This window comes from Nelusetta ayraudi, unplaced genomic scaffold (assembly GCF_046127955.1).
Source record: "Nelusetta ayraudi isolate G7.1 ecotype Tasmania unplaced genomic scaffold, CSIRO-AGI_Nayr_v1 ptg000042l, whole genome shotgun sequence".
Taxonomy (NCBI): Eukaryota; Metazoa; Chordata; class Actinopteri; order Tetraodontiformes; family Monacanthidae; genus Nelusetta; species Nelusetta ayraudi.
The window spans coordinates 15,072,708-15,087,632 of NW_027466092.1; the positions used below are offsets into that span (position 1 = coordinate 15,072,708).

The 14,925-nt window shown below is 40.1% G+C and overlaps 1 protein-coding gene across 2 annotated transcripts in view; it reads right to left on the minus strand.

Annotated features, from left to right (window-relative positions):
- The window catches only part of ryr2a (ryanodine receptor 2a (cardiac)), a 95,158-nt gene that overhangs the window by 20,576 nt on the left and 59,657 nt on the right, over positions 1-14,925 (minus strand). The window contains exons 63-89 of one of the 2 annotated variants that reach the window (XM_076034808.1): positions 14,713-14,828; positions 14,265-14,329; positions 14,049-14,170; positions 13,783-13,832; positions 11,494-11,554; positions 10,514-10,752; positions 10,254-10,335; positions 9,944-10,074; positions 9,702-9,829; positions 9,372-9,564; positions 8,880-8,962; positions 8,419-8,576; positions 8,187-8,274; positions 7,951-8,043; positions 7,696-7,866; positions 7,397-7,456; positions 6,967-7,101; positions 6,590-6,702; positions 6,379-6,475; positions 6,138-6,241; positions 5,675-5,726; positions 5,499-5,546; positions 5,309-5,408; positions 4,749-4,828; positions 4,330-4,406; positions 4,123-4,196; positions 2,810-2,827 (exon numbers count right to left, since the gene is read on the minus strand). In XM_076034808.1, the coding sequence (XP_075890923.1) occupies positions 2,810-2,827; positions 4,123-4,196; positions 4,330-4,406; positions 4,749-4,828; positions 5,309-5,408; positions 5,499-5,546; positions 5,675-5,726; positions 6,138-6,241; positions 6,379-6,475; positions 6,590-6,702; positions 6,967-7,101; positions 7,397-7,456; positions 7,696-7,866; positions 7,951-8,043; positions 8,187-8,274; positions 8,419-8,576; positions 8,880-8,962; positions 9,372-9,564; positions 9,702-9,829; positions 9,944-10,074; positions 10,254-10,335; positions 10,514-10,752; positions 11,494-11,554; positions 13,783-13,832; positions 14,049-14,170; positions 14,265-14,329; positions 14,713-14,828 (2,738 nt within the window). The remainder of the gene's footprint in view (positions 1-2,809; positions 2,828-4,122; positions 4,197-4,329; positions 4,407-4,748; positions 4,829-5,308; positions 5,409-5,498; positions 5,547-5,674; positions 5,727-6,137; positions 6,242-6,378; positions 6,476-6,589; positions 6,703-6,966; positions 7,102-7,396; positions 7,457-7,695; positions 7,867-7,950; positions 8,044-8,186; positions 8,275-8,418; positions 8,577-8,879; positions 8,963-9,371; positions 9,565-9,701; positions 9,830-9,943; positions 10,075-10,253; positions 10,336-10,513; positions 10,753-11,493; positions 11,555-13,782; positions 13,833-14,048; positions 14,171-14,264; positions 14,330-14,712; positions 14,829-14,925) is intronic. The other variant, XM_076034809.1, reaches the window with a different exon arrangement.

Here is a 14,925-nt window from a genome sequence, read left to right on the forward strand (position 1 = left end):
TGGTGAACACTGTGCTTCTCGTGAACACATTTAGGGAAGTCCTCTGCATGTGGCAAAATGCTGCTTTGAACCATGGAATGCAAGAGGAGAAGAGGGTTAGAAAAGAAAGATGACAACTACACAGTTATACAGTAACATTAACGGGGTACATCAAAACGATGGGGAGACAAGCACGACTGGCCGAAGGAAGGAACATCTGCAGGTCGAGAACAGGACTGAGAAATACAGCCTTCTTCAGCAATAGAGGGGACAATGATACTGCTAAGGCGGTTAGACTTAACGGTGCTCTATCATATTAGTGTTTCATTAAACTCTTATATATAAAACTAAAAAAAAACTCCATGCATTTATTTAGCTCTCTGTTTACAGCCTCCTGCAGAAATGCTAAAACCACGGATTAGTTTTACTTTCCACAAAGCGACAACAAGGAAGACTGAGACTTAGACTTAGGAGAGGCATTTGCACCCTGACATCACAAAGTGCTGATTTCTAGAACAAAGCGTTTCAGTAGATTTGTATTTCAAAAATATTAGCGTCTTGAAAGGAGTCGATAAACAGTAAGCAAGCAACAAATTATTGTATGTATCTCTTCAATGTAAGACAGGATTCCTTAACAGGTAATATTATAAAAGATATAGATATTAAATATAGGATACTTGATGATGATATGAAATCATGTAATGAAAGTAGGCTAATAATTACTAATAATAATTACTTACTAATTCATGTCAAAATGTTTCTTTCCATGACACCTAATTTGTTTCTAAGATTGCAATAATATGTTAGCATAAAACAATATTTAGTACTTTAAGGAACAACAACCATTTAAAAGAGAAATAAGACTTTTTGGCAAAAAAAATATCCAAGCAGTTGAGTTATTATTTGAATAAATGAATGTCTGTCTGCAAGTGTAAAACATGACTAGCTGAAGTGGGATACAGCAAAGGCTATTACTGTTTAGCACTTCCCAGTTCTGCATTACAACAGGAATATGCTGGATGCATAGCAAATGATCGTCTGCATACACTTGGACAGAGTCACAAGTCGCCCTTTGCAGTGGATGTGCATTGGAAAAGACAGCGATTTGGTACTCATCTACTATTACTAATCACTATCACCTTAACCAAAAAGTAGATAAACTACAAGAAAATACTGACAAGGACTTCACAACAAAAATAAAGATAGTCTATTTATAACTTCAGCAAAATCACAGACAACAAACACACACACACACACACACACACACACACACTACAGAACACAGCTCAGCCTGTAAACACAGAGAAGGACGGAAGGATGGAAGACAGGGAGTGAAGAGGGAAGGAAGGAAATCAGTCTACCACTCTCAGCTCCTTTAACAGCATTGCTATAAAGAGCCAAATAGAAGGAGATGGAATGGACCCAGGAGAATGGCTGGGGGACAGAGGGGGGGGGGGGGGGGGCAAGAGCTGCAGTAACTATTCCCTTTTTACTGATTCCTACTAGAGATGAAAATGAAATAATTACTGAATGCTATTAATTTTGTTTTGTTGACTTGCCTGCCATAAAAATAAACATAAGTGTGTAAAATGAGGATGGACTACTCATTTGTTTGTCTCAGTCAACTGCCATGATAAAGAGCAAAGATTGATGACCAATGAAACCAGCAAAGTTAAACAATATGCCAATTTTCACTTTTTTTTCATTGCCTAGTGAAGCAGCCTCATTGCTCAATTATCTATAACAGTGCACTTAGTGCCTCTATTTTCAGCCTATTGCAAAACCAGTCAGTATTGATGTCATTTACATCTGCGATATTAAGAGAAAGCTTTTTAGTGGATCAGTTTTCTGAGTCTTTGTTTCCTCAGATAATTGATTTTCAGCCAATGCAGTTATTGCGAGACAATCAATAAATATTATTGTTGTGTTGCATGATCCTTGCAAGTTGTAATCTGGGGAGCAAAATTATGCCACATTTAAAATGACAACAGTAAGTCGGCAAAAGAAGACTTGTCTATTGTTAACGCCAGCCTTGTTACCTCATATCCACACTCGAATTATTGGTATTAGTTTGCAGGCTAATTTTAAGGCACTAGGATGGAACTTGGCAGCTTGAATGTTGATGCTGATGGGTAATATAATTGTGTCACAACAAAATGAAATTCAGTGAAGCTTAAACTGAAATTCAGCCCAACATTGTAGTTGAGTCTTTTTTTCCCTCTGTATTCACTGCAGCCCAGGACAGCAGCTGGAGAAACACAAGGATTGTGGCTGAGACAACACACAGGAAACCATACAATCCACAACAGAAAACAACCATCACAACAGCAGCTCCTTTACTGACACCACACAACCACCTAACTTCAACCACTGTTTGATTTAATCTTGTGTCAGATTCTACAAATCCTGAGGATTTCATCCACTGCAGCTACACATTTGCTTCAGCTGTTTTTTAAGATCTTAACATTTATGATACAAGTTGTAATGTCATCATATTCATCAAAAAAAAACTTTATATGCAGGAAAATGATGTCACACATTTTGGCTTAAAAGACTATTTCGTTTTTTTCCCATCTTATTTCTAAATCAGCTACAAACCCAACAGGTGTAAGTTCTAATTGGCCTGACAGAAAAAAAAGAAGAAAGGATTAGGATGGCGAGGGTAAAGCTGGAGGAAGCTACAAGCACAGAGCAGGTAGGGACGAGGTTTGAAGGTCTACACTCAGGACCTGGACAGAACTGACACAACAACTAACCGACCGCAGTGAAGGAGAGGAGGAGAGAGAGGAGGCAACCAACACACAAGAAAAATGGCAGGAGGCATAATTACCACGCTCATGAGTGATGACTGGGGAAGGGAGGAAAGTGCAGTAAACCAAATGAGAAAAAGGAAAACAGGGGGAAGAAAGAAAGAGAGAATAAAGTAAGAAACAAAGAAAGAAACAAAGGAAAAAATATTACATATAGGGAATCAGGCTTCGAAAAAGTTCTGAATTTGACAAAACCGTCGAACATGGAGAAAGAGTTCACAGAAAATCCTGCGCTGCTTAGTCAAACTCTTATCAAGTGGTGGAAAAAAAGTGTTTAGTATGTATAGTGAGGTGCATTCACAATGCGTCCGTTTTGTTAAGTAGCTCACAGAAATGCTCATTTGACTGATTATTCCGTACTTAAGAGGACAGAAAACAAATATATGCAGAAGATATGGCATCACCTATAACAGAGAACAACTCTTTCCAATGTGATCTAGTAAAGTCAGTAAAGCCAGTCACTGTCACACCTAGAAATTTCATATTAGTATTCGTGTGTTGTCAAAAAAAGTTTGAATCTTCACATTTGGTTGATCAATGCATGCCTGGTATTGATGGATACCAGGTTGTTCCCTTTGTTAGGATTTGTTGGATAAACAGTACAAGAGGAGGATGACAGTACGTTCCAGATTGTGGAGATTGCCACAGTTTCTTTTTAATGTTCCCTCAGTGGTGGCCTCCACATCATTTCCATGTGAAAGCCAATAACAGAGGTGTGATCAACCTAACACAAAGATCCAAACTTTAACTTCTAATTTTTATTGGGTTTATTGGGTTCTAGCATTTTCTATTTAGTGGTCATTTTCAGGACAGCTCATCAAAAAAAGAAGTGTCATTTATTCCTCTTAGTCTCTTAATGATTCACTGATTTGAAACTTCAGAATGCGTCAATCAAATAGGCTGAACAATGATAGAGAACATTTACCACAAACTGACACACAGAAAATGTAAAGGCAGACTGTAAAATGCACTTAGAAATACTGTATGCAATAATAATGAGAACACCTTCGTTTACTGTGTTACTGTCCAATAAACTCCAGCAAAACACGCCACCAAAAAGGAGACAAGAAAAAAATGAACAAAGCAAATGAATGAAGGTTTAACAATGATAAAAAAGTGACCGTAACAAATCAAAAGAAAGAAACAAGATGAGCCACACCAACCACTACTCCTCAAAAACGCTTAAATGATCTCTTTAAGGGTTTTTCTTAAGGGAGATGTTGGGTATAAATTATGAAGTTACAATATGCTATACTTATGAGTACTTATTTTTTCCCTTTTGTGATCACTCACACATTAAAAGTGCCCGAGTGATGGTGGCAGTGAAGCTTACCTGAGCCTTCCTCCGTCACCATGCCCAGCCCCTCCGCTTTGTTCTGCCTCTCAAAAGCATTAAGATCCAGAACACTGAAACAAAGCAAAGAGTCACTGCAACCTGATATTCCTGAAAACGTGTGTTGACCGGTTGCATTCTGGGTTCACATTTGTCCCCTGTAATCAAATGTGAATATGTGAAGAAACAGTGAGTCATCCCAGTTACCTGCATGACTGCATGAGACCAGCCAGACTCTGGAAAAAGCCCACGTCCTTCTTGTCTTTTAAATAAACCAGCATTTTCTGTCAAAAGAAAAATTGTATAAAAGGAAATTTGTCGTCAGTGCAAAAGATAAGAGAGTGAATGTCGCCCTACTAACAAATGGATTTTGTGACGCTGTTGGAAACATGTAACTAGTGCATGTTTTTTAAAGAATCTCAATGTTGTTCCTCTGTGTCTGGGAATTTTCCAAACATGACAAGACATATTAATATTAAGACAGGAGAACAATTAGACCCAGTTGAGGGAAATACGTTTCGTCTAAGCATAACTACTGAGCCACAATTTAAATATGTTTATGAAAAATGTCTTAATACAGTAACATCAGCAGCCGAGCAGTCTGGCGCGACTGAGCAGTGCACTACCTGCTGGACAGTGGAGTTTCCCCCGTTGAGGATGGCGATGCCCAACTTCAGGGTCGAGGCCACCATGGGACCCATCTCACCTAATGAGAAAGAGCACAACATTGGCCTTTTGAAGGTTTCAGCCCCCGCTAACACAAGCACGTACAAATACTGTGTACGCTTGTGAAGAAGCTGTCTGTGGAAAGGACTTGAAACGACAGCCAGCAGACGGACTTGGAATGCGTCTGCAGAGGTTAAACTATGAGGGAGGTGAACCCTGCTGTGGCTAATGGGAGGTTTCCACTTCTTCAATATTTCAGTGTTGCTACGCACACAGCAGTATTGTTGACAAATAACAGCTCCAAACTGCTGTAATGACCAGCTGGTTTAGTCAGAACGCCTCCCACAGGGTTTTATTTTAGTCCCTTCTCGTATGTCAAGTACTTTTATGTACTGGATGTGTTCTTTTATGTTAGGTTGGTGTTACAAAATACCTTGAGAATGTCAGTGCCAATAAAGTGTTGTCTACCTATTGGTTGTCAATGCATTGCACCACCGTGGCACACACTCAGCAGACCCACCTTTGCTGGCGCTGATGGTTTGTAGCACCATTTCGGCAGCGCCGCGTTCATGCAGCCGAGCCTGCTGATACAACAGCTTCTGCTTCTCCATCTCCTTCTCCTTTAGACACGAAGACAGGGCAGAGCTTCAGTCTGAAACAAGACAGCCAAGGCCAGGACAGAACATTTGACTGACAGACTGATCACCTACTTCGAAACTCTTCACCTCCTCTCCATCCTCCTCTTCATCATGGCAACTCTGAAAATAAAGCACAGAGGGGAAAAAATGTGGATGCGTTGTTTGTTCAAAATTCGTTAGCTATTATATTTTTTTATATTATCTGTATATAAACTGGTAGTCACTGTAGTCAGAATATACTTTAGTACCTTCGCCATTATACCAGCATAGGCCATGTAGAGACTATCTTCATCCAGTTTACTAGAATCGGAAGATAAGAACACAATTTGAATGACCTCAGTTATTTTGCATCAGCTTTGTCTCATTATTTTTTGACAGCCTCTGTTTTTACATCCCGTACGCTAAATTAACTCAAACTCATTACAAACGAACATGTCATGATGCTGCTAGTGGTGTGTTGTGTTGTGTGTGTCCTGCACACCGGTAATACAAGCACTGTTACTGTATTTAATCCATCCCAAAATGAATGAATTTTTCCATGAAACTATTTTGAAAACAATCCCACTACACCAAGAAACACTGCAGTTCCTATGTACACTTAAGATCATCATATTTTCCTAAAATAGAAGAAAAAAAGATGAAGACTTAGCCTGTGAAGGGAAAGAAAACAGGTAGAAAGTTAGAAGCTGGGCTCATACTGCAGCAACATACCACTTCTCAGTGAGAGCTGTTCTGCTGAAGAGCAGGATGAGCTGGTGAAGTGGATCAATGTGTTTCAGAGCCTCCTCTTCCTCGGGCTCCTGCTCATCTGGTTTCTGCAGTAAGCAGCCAAACACAAAACTCCCTCAACAACCACTTTAAACAGCAAACTCATTTCTCCCAGGAGTTCATCATTAACAAGTGAATGAATAGTTCATGTTATTATCAACAGTGAGATTAAAAACGGCTTTACAGCGAGATCCTCGATGAGTTTATCTTCAAAGTAATGTTCCTCGGCCTCAATCCAGGACTTCTCATAGCCCTGCAAGAACAAGTTGACAGCCCGGTGCCTGGTTTGGGGAGACAGAGAAAAAAAATGTGAAATCTTATTGAAATCATACACACATATGGACAGTTTGTCCATACTGAGTCTGAGTGAGTGGATGCAGGGGTTCATTTCTGACCTGGGCAGGTTGTAAAGTGGTGCCATTCTGAAACAGGCCACCACAGCTCTCTTCCTCTGTTTGGACAGCAGTTTGTGCCACACAGCCTTCTTGCTGCGCTGGGGATGTTCAACCTAAACACACAACATTCACCGTCAACTTCTCTCAGCTGACGCAGTGATGCTGTAGTTCCATAAACTCTGTACAATGCTTCGGAACTCAGACATCACAAGCCGATGTCTTGCCTTATTAGTGTTTTTCCCAAAGGTACTAGAGGTGCTGGACTAATGTGATATTAACAAACACTCAAACAAAACGTTCAATCATGAATATTAAGAAAAGACGTGACGAGCTGGCATAAAAATGACTTGAACTGATTGAAAGAGGCGCAGGCTCACCTGGTCGAGGTGGAAGAGGACGTGGGCAATGTCCAGGACTCTCTTCACAGTCTTCTCTGGGTCCGAGGCGTCTTCATAGTGGTTTGGGAGATCTCTGTACAAAGCCATTTGCCAACGAATAGCTGGATCCTCTAACTGGTGAAGTGGAGACGTCGTCACAATGACGACAACAGGTTACAGACTGCAACACTTACTGTCCAACCCCCACATGCGATCACGTGTCAGCGATAATTAGAAGGTAAATCGTATAAAATGTTAGTTGTTGTTTTACAGGCTGTTCCATACAATATTTTTTTTTTATCAGATTTTGTCTGTGGAAAAATAACACACCATATCTTATCAGATCATGCAAAATGTGATTTTGTCATGTCTCAGTCTTTTACATTATCAAAAAACTTTTTTTTTTTTATAATATAATAATTTTTTTTACCTTTCCTTGCAAGTGGAGATTGCTCCTGATAATCTCGCGAACCTCATCCTCTGTATCTTTCTGTTGCAATGAAGTGACCACCATTAAAAACAAACATTTATCTGACAAAAATGAGTGAATAAAAACATGTTTAAAAAGCTAACTTTTGCCTTTTCTTAAGAATGAAAAGGTCTGTTGGATCACAAAGAAGACGCACAAGAAAGCAAACTTTCCTCAGATGAAAACATTTGCTCTATATGATAATAAAAGTAGAACAACTAGACACATTTAATATTTATAAAGTCAAATGTTTTACCCACCTGAGAAAATCGGTTCTTGGCGAGTGCAATGAGCTCTTGCTCTCCCGGGGCACAGATGTTGAGTCCTACAGGCAGCAGGCGCTTCAGAGTGGCGACGATGAGACTCGTCTGCATCGTGTATCTGTCGCCTTTTCTCTTTATCTTCTTCCGCTCCTGGTCAGAAATGATCCCCTAAGATAGTGATTGCAGTCAAACATGAGCTGTGCTGCTTATTAGGGACCCCTGAATGTCTTAACACCGCTTAATATATCCCACCTTTGACATCTTACACTTGGTGTCGGAGATGAGAAAAGACATATTGTTGATCTCATTCTGGACCACAAAGTTCTGCTCTTCTCTCTTGAAGTTCTGAAAACAAATGTTAGGTGATGATCACAAACTGAATGGTGCTGTTTCATTTGGAAATGATGCAGAATGGTAAAAGATAAACCATATTTACTCCAAAAACTTAAATTAGTAAAAGATGGACAATAAAACAAGCATTAGCTTACATGAGACTTAGCCCAAAAGATGAAAATTTCCGCCGCCATGCGGAACAATTCCTCAGCCTCTGGGTTGGATTCTTTCAGCCATCTGGCCCTGTCAGTGAATCAAGGAAGAAACTTAAGATACATAGTCACAGAAATTCCAGTCACTGTTTGTACAAAAGTCAGTCAGTACATAAAGACATGAGACTGAAAAGCATTGAGCATCTAAACTGGTATTCCAACTGTCATTTTATACCTGTTATAATCAACAAATCGTATGAGGAGTGGGTAGAAGGCATACAGGTCTCTGACCAGTATGGTGAACTGGTCCATGATGAGAAGCTCAGTCTCGGACATCTCACCCCTTCCTTCTGCCTTGCTGTGCTCCTCATCCATCAGCACAATGGCTGCTTTCTACAGCACAGTCAACAAAACAATTGCTTACTTATAATTGAATCGAAAGATGCTTCCAATTATTATATGATGCCATTAGGAACACATTATAGTCTATGGAATGTATTCTATCTTTCAGAGGCTAATATTGGTTAATATTGTTTGTATACTTCTGAATTAACCATAAAAATGACAATAACATGTTTTGTCTTTGCCAGCACTGTCTCGGACCCATATTTAATACAAAACTGAATTCATTTTAGTGTATGTTTCTCACAAGCTTCATCAAAATGATAATATAATGATGTACAAGGTCATACTCACTTTTTTGAGTTTGTCCATCAGGGGCAGGAAGTGGGTCTTGAGCAGCTGAGGTTTGGCCTTGCTGATGATTGGCTGAGAAAAGACTGAAACAGGAACACAAGTCAGGTTCCATGAACAGAATAATATAATGTCATTAATCGTAAATAATTTGTCATTCTGGTGCTCTAACTCTTATCTAAATATGCGCATAGACAAAGACAATTCAAAATTTTACACAATGATTTCCTGGTTCAACCAGGTGGAGATAACCATTAAGGGCACAATGGCATTGCTCGAAATTATACAAACTTTTAAAAATATATAAAGGTTTTTGCGTAACCAAGTACTCAACTAAGTAAGGGACATCATGATGTAGTTAGATCAGCTGCATTATGTATAACAGAGGAACAGAAGTCTGGTCTTGCAGGTTGGGGACTGACAAATACAGCTTGCTGATACTGTGGTCATCTAAATATTGTGTCGGCATGTTTAGATTGACAGTCGTATTTTTACCTGCTAATCTTTTCATCCAGGCTCCCTCATCAATGCCAAGATTGTTGTAGATGATCTTGAGGATGTTTCCCAGCAGCGTGTTCATGTGTTCAGACGTTACAGACGTGCAGCAGCTGTCAGCTTTGTCCGGGATGCTCTCTGGTCCATGTTCCCACCAGTGAGACATGTAGCTGCATAGCATTGGCAACACCACCTGGACAAGAGGAAATAGCTTATTGGAACTCACATCCTCGCATATCTCACTTATCTCAGTCAATGGAGGCTTGAGCCTTAACAGTAGGAAACATTTTTGGCTTGCACGAGAAGACAAAAAAAGTAAATGAATCATACCTCCATGACATGAGGCACTTGAGTGTACCTCATGCCAGACTCAGCCAAATCCATGATCTCCTCTAAAGATTTCTCCAGGTTTGGGATCAAGGGACAAACATCGGCAACCTGCCCTGGAAGACCGAGAGCTGAGAGACAGCAGGAAATGGTGCAGTTAAGATCTGAAACTCATGCTTTTGTGTGTGACGTTTGCTAGCACTCAGAACAGCCAAGTGGTGATAAATAAACACACGTAGCAGCACCTGCTCTGTCTTTCGCTCCTCTGCTGTTGTAGATGGAGAAGCTATTGAACCTGTTGATCTGATGCTCCAGGAAAGCGACAGGAAAGGCTGCTGAGAAGGCAGCTAAACACTTTCCCAGTGCTGGTCGCTGTCTGCAAGGGAGAGGGGTATGGTCAGTGTGAAAGGGGTTCATAGGGAAGGAGTAATTGTAACGTAGGGCAGGGTTTTATGCAGAATGGTTGGGATATGGTAGGTGTGTGGTGATTCCTGACTAGTCAGAGGACACAGAAAACAGCAAAGCATAAAAAAAGTATCCCCAGACATATTGTACCTCTCGACGTAGATGCTCTTGTTGGTCCCAAGAACATATAAGCTGTTGAGAATTCTGTAGCAGGACACCTGGACGTCGTCCACTGGAAAAAGGGAAACAGCGGTTTGCCAGAAAGACGTTTTTGGATCAATACATGAAGTGATCACGTTCGAAGTTAGAAGCACTGATTATCTCAAGAGGAAAACATCTGACGACTTGGTATTTCACATGCAATGGCTCATTCATTGGCATTCGCCTCAACAACAGAAGTTAGTACGTACAAATGAGGTCTTCCCCAAACATATTCTGTCCAATGTGCTCAAACAGCGAGGAGAGGACAGGAAGCAGAGCAAAGGTGGTGTAGTTGATGATCTGAGTGACACCTCTTGGCTGCTCCCTGCTGTGAGTGAACTGGCCAAGCTTCAGGTTTTCCTGAGTCTTCTCCAGATCTTCTGCTGCACTGTTGAAGTAGGACCGCAGTGCTGCCTTCACTGACTCCAGACCAGTCTTCATCACTGTCCTGGTATCAAAAGACAGTGAGCATTTCCAGTGCTGAGTTGACAAGTCAGAGCCTCTGAACAAAATAATTCCGGTATGTTTCACCGAATAAATAAGAGACAATCACTTGTGTCCAATTTACAAGAGTCAAGTTTGTTCTCAAAATACAAAAAAGGAAAGGTACAAATAAAAAAAGCTAAACTGAAAAGTTCACAACTGGATAATTGTTTTACAGACTGTTCTCTTAAGTGCATAATTAAACACATGGACCCAAATACACCATACCCCAATGTGCTTACAGAAACTGAATACGTTAAAAGTAAATTTAGTTTTGTTACAATACAATTTTGTGACCTGCTTGATCCCATAACACAATATATTAGTTATTTAAATAGTTATTTTTCTCAGCAAAAGTCACCAATATAAGACTGGACCAAGGATATTTGCTGATATGGTTGGGGGTAAAAAACAAACCAATAAACAAGTACACACACTAAACCAGAACGACCACTAAAGGCATTTGGCACCTGAAAATGAATCAAACTCAACCGGCTCATTGGAGGCAGCCTGCGCCAGGGCTCAGTCCCAAATTAGTAATTAATTCGTAAAATTTGAACAAATCCTCAACCAACAAAGTAACACACATGAGCGCGCACACACACACACACACACACACACACACACACACACACACACACACACACACACACACACACACACACACACACACACACAAAGACACAGAGTTCATATTTTTTCTTACCTGGCATCCAGACTTTGTCCCAGAATCTGCAGACAGTTGACTATGGAGGTGGCATTGTTGCCTAGACATAATTATGCAACAGAAGACAATGTGTAGTGATGCTCCTATCTGTCTGGAGAGTGAAGAGCCGAGTACTTGAACATACCCATCAAAAAAACTTCAAAATAAGGGCATGTCATTACATACATGGGGATTTTCCAAGATGTGTTATGTGTTGACCTTCAGTTAAAAAAACAAATGTATATACATATGTGTATATACGGTATAACTTTTAAATCTAAGGTACCGTATTTTCCGCACTATAAGGCGCACTTAAAAGTCTTGATTTTTTTCAAAAAACGACAGTGCGCCTGGATGGATATATGGATTGATTCCGGTTGTGCTTGCTGACGTCGAAGCGATTTTGAGAGGTACACGGCGCTCTGTCAAAGTGTTTTACCGTAGTACGACTTAGGTAAATTACAAAGCCGCACCGCTCGCAGCATTACGGCTATCGCGGAGTAATACATAAGCATCTTATACACTAAGATGAAGATGAAGATCGCGTAGATGAAGTGAGACAGTGTTCAGGAGTCCGGCGGTGCTGTAGAATCAAGCACTGATGGAACGTAATCGAACACCTTCCGAACCGTGGTAGAGAACCTCCGGTGGATTTCAACTCACGTTGGTAACATTTCTAGCGGTATCATTCTGTTTTTTATTTGTTACAAACAAGTTTTAGAGTTACTGTGAACGCAGTTAATAAAGTCTGACGGACTTATCTCTGATTCTTTTGTTTCGCTTAATGCGCCTTATAATTCGGTGCGCCTTATATATTACATAAGTTAGAAAATAGACAATTTATTGACTGTGCGCCTTATAATCCAGTGCGCTCTATAGTGCGGAAAATACGGTAATGTGGTCTGTGAACAAGATGCCAAACTGCAGAGAACGTGTGCGGATGTGGACAAGGTTGAATCATCAATAAATGCCTGTGTGTGTAATTGGGGAAAAGTCTATATAGCTTTGAACACGTAGAAGTTAGTGCTTTTCAAAAACACAGCAGAGCCTCATGAGTGAGGAAAAAAGAGGCTCCATGCAAGAGAAATAGGAAAATGTCTGGAAAAGCAACAGTGCTGTAAAAAATTCAATTGAAGAAACAATAAGTAAGCAAGCACCAGCATCTTGTTTACACATCTGTCCTGTTGTTTCCAAGTTAATCCATCTTTTTCTGACAATGGACAAGGTAGAACAACACTGTAATGGTAGGTTGCAGTCAAAATTAACACGCAAAAACACAGCAGATCATCAAACAATCAATGTACACACACCTCCACTAACATGCACGCATGCACACACTCCAGCACACAGTTTGTCATGTTCATAACCTACTTTTGGATCGCTCATTTATGTGTATTAATACAATCTTATTATTCCATTACCAAGGTGAAGCAGTTATATTAAAAAAACAACATATGTATACTATATAATTAACATTCAGTAGCAATGCTATCATTGTCATGCTTGCTTAACACTAGTCTTTACATGTGAATATCCTTGAACCTTGAAGTCCATAATGAGAACTCGGGGAGTTTTCTGTTGTTTCTACTCGATAGTCAGTACATAAATTAATTTCATTTATAATTAATATTTATATGGACTGACATCTGTCATGTTCCTTAGATAACTTTTGAAATCAGTGAAGAAATCTGAATTCAAATTTCTGTAAAGTTCTGAAAATCCTTTGGCTTCGTTTCAACATCATCTCACACAATCTCCCTTCTGTTCTTTGCAAAAATCAGTTCAGCAGTTTCAGTTGTTTTAAAATTGACTTCCATGAGGTCATAAATGAGTCGAGCATTCCTATGACTGAATACAGATCAGGCAGTCAATCATCAAAACATAAAACTGGTAATGGAAGGTCCAAAGGGAAGCGCCAAAAGGGTTGACGTGGATGTATGACGTGGATGAGATTCCAAATGTGCAACACGAACTTGCATGCGTTTCATTAAGGAACCCTTTCAATGAACACAACAAAACAAGTCTAAAGCAGAGAAAAAGTTTGAAGCTTCAGCAATGGTCTAAAAAAAAAACTACATGGACCAGAATGAGCCTCATGTGTTTTGTTTGTAAATTGAAATTGTTCCTTACAGTTCTATAATTGACTTGTGTTTTCCCTCGAGAAAACATACGTTGCAATGGCAATGCTCTGGGGTGGACATGATATATACACAGTCATGCTGCACATACACTGACTGAAAACAGCAAGGAAGGAGCAAGGATTGAAGCGTTAGCATTAGTAATTCTTACCAAATAAGGATATCCTATTTCTGACAAGTACTCCGAGTTTGCAGAAAAGACTACAAAAAAAAAATTCAAGGAGGAGAGAGAGGAAGCGGTAAAGTGGTAAGATAATCCAAGAGGAGGGAAAGAGATACGGTGGGAGTGATTATAAAGAGAGACAGCCTGACGCAAACAACTTCATAGCTGCCAAAGGTTTTAATGGGAAAAGACAGTGGGCGGTAATACGCAAGAGCTGGAGCTACATCTTATAAAACCACTGTAGACGCTCATACCTGGTCACCATCTCCTTCTCCTTGTTGGAGGCGTGTCCGCCACTGCTGATTGGATGGATGGCAGTGGACAGGAAGTACAGCCTGTGGTTTTTGAAGTACTGATCCACCAACGGCAAGACGACCTGATGGTGATGTGACACCGGAGTCAATTTGTCGGTGTGTCTGAATAGTTTTCTTTCTTAGGTGCTGCAATTATAAGAAAGGATGCGTTCAGACCTTTCCGAAAAACTTGATCTGCTGCTCATGAGGAATCTTCTCTCCTTTTGGTTTTACGCCAACATCTACGGAATCGATGAACAAAGTGAAAGACAGTCAGTCTCACATTGAATATGAATATGGAGCCACACATCTATCATCTTCATGGGAAAGCTTGTTGTTTCACCCTTCAAATTGCACATTCAAAAGAAACACAAATTCACTCGTACTTCAGCAAAACGGATCAAAGCACTTGAGGTAAAGAAAACAAATCTATATTAATTTCTTGTCAACAAACAATAAATGTATAAAAAATGCAATTAGGAAGGTATAACGACTTTAAAGCAAGAACATTTGAGTCTTCTATATGTGTTTTTGCAAGAAAATTAAAAAGAAAAAACTCATTGAGACAGTATAATCCAGCTGCTTACAAAACAAAGTTAGTTCTGAACTAAGGCAAAACACCCACCAAAGTCCATCATGTGTTGCTGTGCTTGGTCTACGTATGTGATGAGTTGCTGCAGGAAGGTGTAGGCAAAACGCTTCTCAATGGCTGGAGTGTCCAGCTCCTGCGACTTCACACCCCTGAAAAGGATGCACACAACTCAGAAAAGGACTTCCACATTGGGGTGAGATGGCTCTATCAGAATAAAAGGCATGATGTTTGCTTAGCGAGGCGCAG